The sequence below is a fragment of the Trachypithecus francoisi genome, unplaced genomic scaffold (assembly GCF_009764315.1).
Source record: "Trachypithecus francoisi isolate TF-2019V2 unplaced genomic scaffold, Tfra_2.0 Lachesis_group4, whole genome shotgun sequence".
NCBI lineage: Eukaryota > Metazoa > Chordata > Mammalia > Primates > Cercopithecidae > Trachypithecus > Trachypithecus francoisi.
This window is the reverse complement of record NW_022681469.1, coordinates 117,186,991-117,199,004: the sequence shown is the minus strand read 5'-3', so window position 1 is coordinate 117,199,004 and position 12,014 is coordinate 117,186,991. Positions and strand designations below refer to the sequence as shown.

General features: G+C 50.8%; 1 protein-coding gene across 16 annotated transcripts in view; it reads right to left on the bottom strand.

Moving 5' to 3' along the window:
* CUX1 (cut like homeobox 1) overlaps positions 1 to 12,014 on the bottom strand; it is a 517,458-nt gene that overhangs the window by 105,833 nt on the left and 399,611 nt on the right. For all 16 annotated transcript variants that reach the window (XM_033192564.1, XM_033192563.1, XM_033192550.1 and 13 more), the window contains one exon: positions 6,636 to 6,740. In XM_033192564.1, coding sequence (XP_033048455.1) covers positions 6,636 to 6,740 — 105 coding nt within the window. The remainder of the gene's footprint in view (positions 1 to 6,635; positions 6,741 to 12,014) is intronic.

The following is a 12,014-nucleotide window of genomic DNA, read 5'->3' as shown; positions in this document are numbered from 1 at the left end:
AGATCATCCTGGCTAACACAGTGAAACCCCGTCTCTACTAAAAATACAAAAAAACTAGCCGGGCAAGGTGGCGGGCGCCTGTAGTCCCAGCTACTCGGGAGGCTGAGGCAGGAGAATGGCGTAAACCCGGGAGGCGGAGCTTGCAGTGAGCTGAGATCCGGCCACTGCACTCCAGTCCGGGCGACAGAGCAAGACTCCGCCTCAAAAAACAACAACAACAACAACAACAACAACAACAACAACAAAAACTGGCTACCTATCCCTTAACCTCACCAAATGCTCATTGTAGAAATAGAAAAAAGTTAAGGTATTTAAAAAAAAAAGGAAAAAGTCAAATCTGTAATTCTACTTCTCAATGACTCAAGTAGTACTTTTTTCAAGCTTTAAAAGTAATCATGGGGCCGGGTGCCGCGGCTCACACCTGTAATCCAAGCACTTTGGGAGGCGGAGGTGGATGGATCGCCTGAGCTCAGTTCGAGACCAGCTTGGGCCACATGGCGAAAACCCATCTCTACAAAAAAATACAAAAATTAGCCAGGCATGGTGGTGCATGCCTATAGTCCCAGCTGCTCAGGAGGCTGGGGTGGGAGGATCGCTTGAGCTTGGGGAGGTTGAGGCCATGATTGCACCACTGATCTCCAGCCTGGGTGACAGTGCAAGACTCTGTGTCATAGAAAAAAAAAAAAGGAATCCTGGCTCCTGAAAGATTCTGAAATCTTTTCTGCAGGGCAGATACAATTCTGGGCATGACAGATGGGGACGGGGTGGAGAGGGCAGAGCTGCATGGCGTCTGTGACAGCCGAATCCTGGGGCAGCTCACGCTGTAACACAGAAAGCCACTGTCCCTGCTGCTGTCCCCCCTCTGAAGTGCTCCGTTTCATGTCCTGATCTTGCCTGTATTGTGGGGAAAGGGTGGCACCGTGGCCCCGGCAGGCAAGCACAGCTGGGCCATCCCATGCACTGTGTGTTTGCCACGGATTTTCAAATTTGGGGATAGGCAATCACTCAGGGAAATAATGCTTCATATCTCCCTCAGGGAAAATGAGGCCTTTACCATTTAAGTCTGTAAAGTTTCGTGTGCAAAGATGGTACTCCTTCCTGCTGCTTTGATTTGTATGAGGTTGTAAAACAGGTGTTTCGGTTCTCCTGACCTCTGACAGCTGTGCGCGTGGCCCTGGAGGGCTGGAGCAAGCATCTCCTGTCAGCTTATTTACCAGGCACAGGCTGTCCAGGCCTGTTCCGTGCAGTGTGAGCTGCACGGATCGTTGCCAATTTGCCAACTGTTGCTGGTGCACAGTGAGGCAATTACAGAAATCGAGAATAAGTGTTTAGAAACTTTTATAGCGATTCGGCATTTTGGTGACATTTTAAATGTCTTTTATATAAAACGATCAGTCTGCCACAGACTGGAAATTTAAAAAACAAAACACAACTGTCCATCACAGGCAGTCTGGAAAGCACCACTCTGGATAACGCCGGGCAGGGTCAACGTCAAGAGCCCTCCAGGGTAGGAGGACCAGGACGGGGGCTGAGCCACAGGAGGGGGGAATGGGTGGGCCTCGGGTGGGCTGATGGGACCTTGTCAGAAGGAAGGGGGGCTCCATCTCAGGGTGGGTGCCGGGAAAGGGCGGGGAACATGCAGGCAGGTGCAGAGGCTGGCAGGAGTGTAGGGTAGGGCTGGAGGAGTGACGGCTGCCAGGGGTGGCCAGAGGCGCCTGGACGTGTGGTGGCAGCCCTGGGGAGTCCCTGCCAGCTCTGGAGCAAGGAGGGGACACAGTAGAAGTGACATGTAGGGAGGTCAGTCTGGGCACAGGTTGAATCATGCTATAACACGTCCTCATCTTAATCCTCCACCCTGAGGGGTGCTGGCCATAGACACTGATTAAAAGGCTTTTACGAAAGGGTCAGTAAAACCAGCCAAGGGAACGTGGGTTTCACGAGGGACAGGTCAAGGTTAATGTATCTGGGACAGGTGCTCCTAATGACATGGGTCAAAGGTACAGATTGCAGTGCTGTCGCTGGACCCAGAGTGGGGACCGGGTAGCGGGTGGTTGAGGGCTCAACTCCTGGGCCTGGCTGGGCGTGGCCACAAGAGCTTGGTCACATTAGCCAACTCCCAGGAACTCAAGCCACAAACTCCTCCTTCATAAAATAGCAAAAATCATCGCTGTCTCGCATGAACTAAAGCAGTAAGACCTTGGAAATGACACAGACATGACCGTCCTCCCTTTATCTGTTTTTTTGTTTTGAGATGGAATCTTGCTCTGTTACCCAGGCTGGAGTGCAGTGGTGTCATCTCAGCTCACTGCAACCTCCGCCTCCTGGGTTCAAGCGATTCTCCTGTCTCAGCCTCCTGAGTAGTTGGGCTTACAGGCACATGCCACCATGCCTGGCAAAGGCAAATTTTTATAGTTTTAGTAGAGATGGGATTTCACCATTTTGGCCAGGCTGGTCTTGAACTCCTGACCTTGTGATCCGCCTGCCTCGGCCTCCCAAAGTGCTGGGATTATTGGTGTCAGCTGCCACGCCCGGCCCATCCTTCCTTTATCTGAAACTGTGGCTCACTCCATCTCAACACAATGGGCACTCCCAGTTGTCCCGTCACAAGGACACAATGGAGAACTAAGAAAGAAACAGAGAGGGGCTTGGGGAGCGATCCAGGGGGCCTGGATGAGAAGCAGCGGCCTGTCAGTCCATTGGGTGATGGCTGGGAGAGACATGGGCAAAAGCTAGAGAGGAAATCAGAGAGAGGAAGAGGTGGCCTTCAAAGCTTTAGGGAGGCTAAGTGTGGTAGCTCATGCCTGTAATCCCAGCACTTTGGGAGGCTGAGGTGGGCGGATCACCTGAGGTCAGGAGTTTGAGACCAGTCTGACTAACATGGTGAAACCTCATCTCTACCAAAAATACAAAAACTAGCCAGGTATGGTGGCATGCACCTGTAATCCCAGCTATTCGGGAGGCTGAGACAGGAGAATTGGTTAAATCCAGGAGTGGAGGTTGTAGTGAGCCCAGATTACGCCGCTGTACTCCAGCCTGGGTGACAGAGCGGGGCTACGTCTCATTAAAATCAAACAAACAAACAAAAAAACTATGCAAAGCCCAGCATGGCCGCAAACTTGGGCCAGCAGCTCACTCAGTGACCGCTCACCTTCTAGAATGGGGGATTCCACTGGGATACCCAATGGACGGGTTTTGGCCTTTGCTAGATCTACAGACTCCACTGTTTCTCTGCTGCATTCTGCCAGCCAAGTGCAACAGACCATTTTTCCGCTGGCCCAGTTTCCTATGTTTGCTCCCCAACTGGCTGCAGCTGGAACCCACTGGCTATGTGGGAACACATGCCCGTGGGGAGCCCCACGGGGCTGCTCTGGGGAGACTGAACCGGTGCCATGTAAACACGGCACTTAACCGATGATGAAGTGTTTAAGCGCCCCTAGGATCCACAACGGACTCTACCTGCAAAAACATTAATTTCCTTCTGAAATGTTTTGGTTGCTGCAGTCCAGGATAGTGCCAGAATTCTTTTCAACTAAAACACTGAGCTCAGGGGCTCCATGTAGACGCATCAGAATGGACGGCTTCCTTTGCAGAACCAGGCGGGACCCCAGGGGCCAGGGGAACCGCTGACCCCGTCCTGAAGGCTGCCTCCCACCCCAGCCATAGTGCTGCATCCAGTTTGCCGAAACTTAGAGGAAGGAACCGTAACAGAGCCAAGGGGACATTCAGTTAAAATTAAGTTCCAGAGTCCATGAAGTATGAAGGACGTGATGGCCTGCTCAATGCAAATCTTTTCTCTATATCCAGAAACACTCTCTACATTCAGAAATCCTATCTACTTTTTTTTTTTTTTTGAGCTGGATTCTTGTTGTTGCCCAGGCTGGAGTGCAGTGGCATGATCTCAGCTCACCAGAACCTCTGTCTCCCAGGTTCAAGTGATTCTCCTACCTCAGCCTCCCGAGTAGCTGGGATTACAGGCACAGGCCACCACACCCAGCTAATTCTTCCATTTTTAGTACAGATAGGGTCTCGCCATATTGGCCAGGCGGGAACTCCTGACCTCAGGTGATCCGCCTACCTCGGCCTCCCAAAGTGCTAGGATTACAGGTGTGTGCCATCACACCCAGTCTCATATTTACTTTTTTGGAGACAGGATTTTTCTCTGTTGCCCAGGTTGGAACACAGTAGCATGATCATAGTTCACTGCAGCCTCTGCCTCTTGGGTTCAAGCAATTCTCCTGCGTCAGCCAGCTGGGACTACAGGCACATGCCACCATGTCCAGCTAATTTTAACATTTTTTTAGAGATGGGGGTCTCCATATTTTGCCCTGACTGGTCTCAAACTCCTGGCCTCATGTGATCCTCCTGCTTCAGCTTCTCAAAGGGCTGGGATTACAGGCGTGAGCCACTGCGCCCAGCAACAGATGTTTTATTTAATGTTAATTTTAGAAAGAAACCTAAAATCCATTCTTAGAAGGGAGTCCTAATACCTCGATCTAGATTCATTCCTGGGGAATAATTTAAAAGCCACAGTCTGGGGTGCCAGAAGGCCCAACTTGGGTCTTAGCTCAGCCATTAAATTGTGCTTTGGGAAAAGGTGTTTACATTCATGGAGCTTTTATTTCTTCATCTATATAAAAAAATAGGACTGGGAATGAAGGCTTATGCCTGTAATCCCAGCACTTTGGGAGGCTGAGGTGGGAGGATCGCTTGAGTCCAGGAGGTAAAGGCTATAGTGAGCCATGATCACTCCACTGCATTCCAGCCTGGGTGACCGAGTGAGATCCCGCAGTGGCTCACACCTGTAACCCCAGCACTTTGGGAGGTGGATAACCTGAAGACAGGAATTCAAGACCAGCCTGGGCAACGTGGCAAAACCCCATCTCTACAAATAATACAAAAATTAGCCAGGCGTGGTGGTATGCGCCTGCAACTCCAGCCACTCGGGAGGCTGAGGCACGAGAATTGCTCGAACTCGGAAGGCGGAGGTTGCAGTGAGCTGAGGTCATGGCACTGCACTCCAGCCTGGGCGACAGAGCAAGACTCTGTCTCAAAAAAAAAAAAAAAAGAAACAACAGTACCCTGTTTCACAGACTGGGTGGAAATAATACTGTCAAACTGACAGATGAATTGATTACAAGAGCAAGTTTTTCTGACGAGACTACTCTCTGCAACCAGCCTCATCTTACTCCTTATGGTTCTTCAGGTGTCCATGACAAGCCCTGGCATACAGCAAGGGCTCGATGGAGTCACTGTTGGATAAAAAGGACTCCTACAACTGACATGTACTCATTGTAGCCTAAGGATGAGGGGCTCCTTAGAGGGGCCTTAGGATCACTTAATTCCTATTTTATACATGGGAAAACTGAGGTTTGTAAGTGAACTAGTGATGAAATCATGTGCTAGAAATTGGGGGATCAGGCTGGGCTTGGTGGCTCACGCCCGTAATCCCAGCACTCTGGGAGGCCGAGGCAGGAGGATCTCTTAAGTCCAGGAGTTTGAGACCAGCCTGGGCAACATGACAAAACCTAGTCTCTACAAAAAATACCAAAATCAGCCAGGTGTGGTGGTGTGCACCTGCAGTCCCAGCTATGCGGGAGGTTGAGCTGGGAGGACCCCTTGAGCCTGGGAGGTGGAGGCTGCAGTGAGCTGAGATTGCGCCACTGCACTCCAGCCTGGGTGACAGAGAGAGACCTTATCTTAATTTAAATAAAAGAAAAAAAAAAAACACCCAAAACTGGGGGATCAGAGATAATGGTGCCAACTGCAACTAGAATTACTGCCAACTACAACTAGAATTACTGCTAAGGTTTACTTAGTCTTATTACGTGTCCAGCTTTGCTCTAAGTTATTTGCTCACAATAACTTCCGCGTCAACCCCGCAGTTTAGAGGCGGGGAAACAGAGACTCAGGGACATTAAGCTCCTTGTCCCCATCACCAGACTGCAGAGCTGGGGTCTGCACTGGGGGCTATGGCTCCAACACCCAAGGTCTTAGCTCCGACGCTGTCCCTTGTCCCTACACAGCATTGAAAGACAGTCTGGAAATCAGCAGTTCAAAGCCACCTTGATTGAGCTGGGAATGTTTGGGGTAAGAGCCATTTGCGCTAATTTCAGAAAAAGCAAGCTGCAAAAAAGTGGTGTCATACCCACTCTTCCTGCTCTATAAACTGGTACAGAAAGTTACCTTATTACCTCTCTGCCTGCTCATCCCCATCCCCCAGCTCATCCTGAACTGTTCCTCATCTTGCAAGGGCATAGCGGAAACCCTCCATTTCCCTGTGTCATTCTGGAGAGGCTCCTGGTTTGGGTCTCCACCTGCACACCAGCAATCACCCCCGAGGCCCGGCTGGGGCACTGTGACTGTGTCTGGGATTATGTCTGCGTGGCCTCCACCTTGGCCCTGGGTGGACGCCATGCTGGTCTCAGCCCAGCCACGCACAGTTAGCAAAGCTTTTCCTTCGACTTTAACAAGCTCCGGCCCCCAGTTGGTCAAAGCAAACCCCACCCAGAAAGCAGTACTGGTTAAAACGTGATTCCCGAAAAGAGACGCTGAAAACAAAAAAGGGGCAAGCGGCTGTAACTCGAAGGTGCAGAGGCCAGGCGGGGACAGTCCCCCACGGGGCCGGGGCTACCCACCACGTCTGGTGCCTTCTGGATCTGTGAGGCCAGCTGGAGGGAGTGATTGGCGGATGAGAGCTGTTCCCTTAAGGTCTCCGCCTCTCTCTGAGCCACCTCTGCCCTCTGAAGGAAATGAAAAGGGGTGAAAGAGAAAGTACATTAAGTTTAACAACTGACAATTATTACAAGAACATTCATCAATTCATGCCTGACTGACTATAATTGATTTTCCTAAACACTCAACCTAATAAATGCTAGGAAAAAAAACACAGAATGTGATGGATTTTTATTTTAAACAGTACAAGGAAGAAATAATTGAGCGATTATGACAGTAATTTAACGCTAGGAGCAAAGGAATCCCCTGCTGATACTAATACTCCGGCCCACTGAATTTCCCAGACTGAATAAATACAAGTGGAAATCGAGTCTTTTGATTCAATTTCTTTCTATTCTCATAGACCAAGAAGATTTTATTGCGGGATTACTCCTGGGAGTAATTCTCACGGGTAAACAGTGAATTAAAGACACTTTGGCCATTCTCTTCCTAAAAACACGCACAAACAATGTTGTGGTTGTTTTTCTTCAGCAAGGATTTCCATAAACGTACAGGATGTAAATGCCACCGCTTTTGTAAGGGCTGGGCTTATTTCAACATATTTAACCCTTCCCTGGACAAAGTGTTTTGAATGCTGATCCTGGCATTTTCAGCCAACCAGACCAATCCGAGGACACAGGCAGGAGGATGGCACAGACCAGTGCGGGGGGCTGCGGGACAAATGAGTGGACTTTTCCAACATTTGCCTGAAATTCCTGAACAAGGAAACCACCACCCCTAGACAGCAAATGGGGATTTCCCACTGGATGACGAGGACAGGTCACCCCCGTGCCCCCCACCCGACAGGGTGTCTGGGAAAAGACAAACCAGGGCAAGTTACCCAAACTCACTGAGCTGCCGCCTACCCATCTCTAAAATGGGAACATGGTCCCCAGCCACGGAAGTGCCCGGGACACAGAACTCAGGCAGAGGTCGTTTGTGAATGGCCTTGTGCCGGTTTAATTCTTAGGACTGAGGCAGTTCTAAGACAGGTAGGAGACGGTGGCGAATGACATGGGACGTGTGGGCTGAGGCAAAGTTCTGCTTCTTCCTCCCAGACTTACATTCCGCTACTAGAAACATTCAATCAGAAAAGCCTGGCCAAGCAGCATCTCCATCGTGTGTTTTCCTGTTTTGTGGCATGGCAGCGTGTGGCTAATAATTGCTGAGAAAGGACTCAGACAGACAAGAAGTTGGCCTGCGCTGGAACTGGCTGATTAATCTAGTTCTAGGAGGAGTGGCTTTGGCAGGTTTAAGCAATTCTGTGGCAACAGCATGGAATCTATTTGCCCTGCATACAGACAGACTACGATTTTTTTTTTTTTTTTGAGACGGAGTCTCACTCTGTCACCCTGGCTGGAGCGCAGTTGCATGATCTTGGCTCACTGCAGCCTCCACCTCCTGGGTGCAAGCGATTCTCCTGCTTCAGCCTCCTGAGTAGCTGGGATTACAGGTGCCCACCATGCCTGGCTAATTTTTGTGTTTTGAGTAGCGATGGGGGTTTCACATGTTGGCCAGGCTGGTCTTGAACTCCTGACCTCAGATGATCTGCCTGCCTTGGCCTCCCAAAATACTGGGATTACAGGCGTGAGCCACCATGCCCAGCCAATTTAGGATATTTCTAATGGCAGTTCCGTCTGCCCACGGTGGTGCTGGTGGCCATCTGCCTTGCCTCTCCAGGAGCTCTTGGAATTACATTCAGTTGAAATCACGTGGTGCCTGGCTGGGTCTGTCTAGGCCCAAACAGGTCACCTCTATCACTATCTCTCATCCACATTGAATCTAGAACCAGCCATCAGGAAAGTGGCAAGGTGACCTGTATGTCCAGGACTATGGACGTGATTGCTGGTTCATGTTAACTAATCAACTGTTTTTTTTTTTTTTTTCTGAGATTGGAATCTCACTTTGTTGCCCAGGCTGGAATGCAGTTGTGCGATCTCAGTTAACTGCAACCTCCGCCTCCCGGGTTCAAGTGATTCTCCCGCTTCAGTCTTCCGAGTAGCTGCGATTACAGACACGCACTGCCATGCCCGGCTCATTTTTGTATTTTTTGTAGAGACAGGGTTTTGCCATGCTGGTCAGGCTGGTCTTAAACTCCTGACCTCAGGTGATTCACCTGCCTTGGCCTCCCAAAGAGCTGGGATTACAGGTGTGAGCCACTGCACCGAGCCTAATCAACTATTAAGACTACAGAAAAATGTCTTCTTCAACAAAAAAGATTTTTCGCAGTTTATTTCCAGATGGGTCACGCCAAGTGTTTCTGATAATCACGTCACATCACTGAAGAGCTTACGCCTCCCTTGCTGGTCAGTTCAACTCTTGGGCACAAAATATCTAAGACTGCCTGGAATAAGATGTATTTGGATATATTTCTTCTGGTCTCTTGGGCTAGGAAACCTATTTCTTAGCCTAGTGGAGAAGCTGGCTCCAAAGTGTTCTGGAACAGCCAGAGCTGGGGAAGTCCTGGGCACCTGGTTATAAGGTGTCCCTGGGAGCCTACATGGGTTTCAAGCAGGCTTTAACTGTTCAGAGCGGATACCATCTCATCACAGGGTGACGGTTCACAAAAGAAGGGATCTAGCTGTTGATGATTTCGATCTCTGATTGCATAATTTCTTTCTTTCTCTTTTTTTTTGAGATGGAGGCTCACCCTGTCGCACAGCAGTGTGATTCTGGCTCACTGCAACCTCCATCTCCCAGGTTCAAGTGATTTTCCCATCTCAGCCACCTGAGTAGCTGAGATTACAGATGTGCGCCACCATGCCCAGCTAATTTTTGTATTTTTAGCAGAGACAGGGTTTCACCCTGTTGGCCAGGCTGGTCTCGAACTCCCGATCTCAAGTGATCTGCCCGCCTCAGCCTCCCAAAGTGCTGGGGTTACAGGTGTGAGCCCCCGAGCCAGGCCTGACTGCAAAATTTCTGTGGAGCAGTTGCATTTGCAGTTTCCAAGTTCACGGACAGTCTCTCTGTGGCCTGTCTGTTGGCGGTCACGGTGGTCAGACTTCTATCACTTTTGGCTTCACCTCGTTACTTTCACGCAACTTTCTGCTCACGTAGTTATTTAGGATTTCTGTCCTGAGGGCGTCGAAAAAAATAGAAAACTCAAAAAACGAAGCGTTGAGGTGGTTTGTGTGGTGAGACATCCACGAAACAGGAGAATTCCCTAAAAACAGGCCTCATGGCAGTGAAAGGAAGGAATAGGGAAACAGAGGCTGATCGGCAGCTGGGATGAATTCGTTTCAGGAGCTGAGACGTGTAGCCCATTGTTGGCAGCTGAGGCAGGAAGAAGGGGGCCCTGTGCCGGGTCGGCGCATGGTGACACTGGTTTTGAGGCTCTGGCATCTTCCTGAAGACCCCTGTTCAACCACCTGTAGCTGTGTTTCTAGATCCGGAACCCCAGACGCAAGAGCGGTGGCTGCCCTGAGACATCACTTCCCTGTGATTACTGCCGGGCTCCCGTCTCCTCCTGTGTCCCTGCAGAGGCAGAGCTACCGGGAGTCCTCACTCTACTTTTGTTGTCTGCCTCACCATGAGAACGGCCCCTCGCCGAGCCTGAGCACTGTCCCGGGAGATCTTTCTTGTTGTTTCTTGCCTATTCTCTGTCCTTTGCTGAGAAACCAGAGTAGATGCTAGAAACATGGGGGCGAGGAGGGTACTGCTTGCATATCGGTGGTAACCCGGACTACGATGGCAGAAAACAGTTGCCCAGCAAGGGGACTGGTGGCCATGGAGCTCACACAAGCCGATGCCTGCCACCTGGAGACGGTATCCAGGACATTGTCATGAAGGTCCCTGGCATGTGTGGCCCCAGGCACACCTCACATCCTCCTCCTCTCAAAGTGGAAGACCTTTTTCGGGGAAAATGACTCTTAGCCGGCATCAAGTTAAACTCTGCCTCCCTTCAGCAGTCACCTGGGAGGTAGCAAGCAGCCAGCGACACTGTGTCTCAGGAATTCTTCCTGTTAGAGTCAAGCCAACAAATACAGAGACTGTTTCCACCCTGAGACCCAGGGGGGCTTCACGTCTCTGGGGAAGGTGAAGGAGGCTGTTCTGCTCCCTGGGCTGGTGTCACATTCCTCACTGGGTGATTTGGGGAGGGGCAGCTGGAACCAGGGGTCCACGAGGTCACCTCATCCTAGAGGAAGTTCCACAGGGCCCCCAACCCCTGCCCATCTCTCCTCTGCCCCTGCCCATCCCTCCCAGCACTTTGGGAGGTTGAGGTAGACAGATCACTTGAGGTCAGGGGTTTGAGACCAGCCTGGTCAACATGGTGAAACCCTGTCTGTACTAAAAATACAAAAATTAGCTGGGTATGGGGTGTGCACCTGTAGTCCCAGCTACACAGTGGACTGAGGCATGAGAATTGCTTGAACCCAGGATGGGGAGGGTGCAGTGAGCTCACACCACTGCACTCCAGCCTGGGTCACAGGGCAAGCAAGACTCCATCTCAAAAAAAAAAAAAAAAAAAAAAGTGTTCCTCTAATCTCAGTGCCCCTGATTGGGATGTAAATACAGGATGCAGACAGCTACTTCCAGGCCTCTAAAGTCTGAACAATTTGACTCATAAAACATGGTGAGGCACCATGGGAAGGACACAGAGAGGGATGGGCCAGCTGCAGCCTGCGGGGGGGAGGTGTGGGGAGAGGGCTGGGGGGACTGGCGTGAAACACAGCCCCAGACCTGTGGAGAGATGACTGTGGTTAGGAATCTCTTGGGAGGCTCATTTTCTTCTCCCTCTGGAACCAACAAGAGGGAACCCTCACCGTCTCCTCTTTAAGGGCAGACTCCTTTCCACATCCCCCCAGTTTACACTTTCAGAGTGTGGCCTTTGAAGTCCCTGGTTTTAGATGGGCTGCGGGGGGAGTCTCTGATCCAATCTTCCACCCCTTTCTTGGCCCCAGGTTTTGTCTCTTGTTCTCTGCTTGCATGGCCATTAAAATTCAGGCTTGAGGACACCAGAGATGAGCAAGTCCCCTGAGGAACAAAGCAGCCCCAGAGCCGAGGATGGGCTGAGCCCTGCTTCCCCACCCCCAGCAATTACAGTGAACATCTCAACTCCCAGAGGTAACCCCATGTCAGTGACTGCAGGAAGGAGGCCAGGAACGTCTACCACGGCTGGAGACCGGATGCTGACCACCACGTGTCCCACGCTGATGCTGCACCAGTGGCCAAGGCCTCCATGGAGACCCACTCTCCATGGTGAGGTTCAGCTGTGGTTTCCAACCCCTAACCTCAACCTGGAGGGTCCTCCACTAGGGCAGTCTTGTGACATAAACACCAGGCAGGTGAACGGGAGGAGGGCA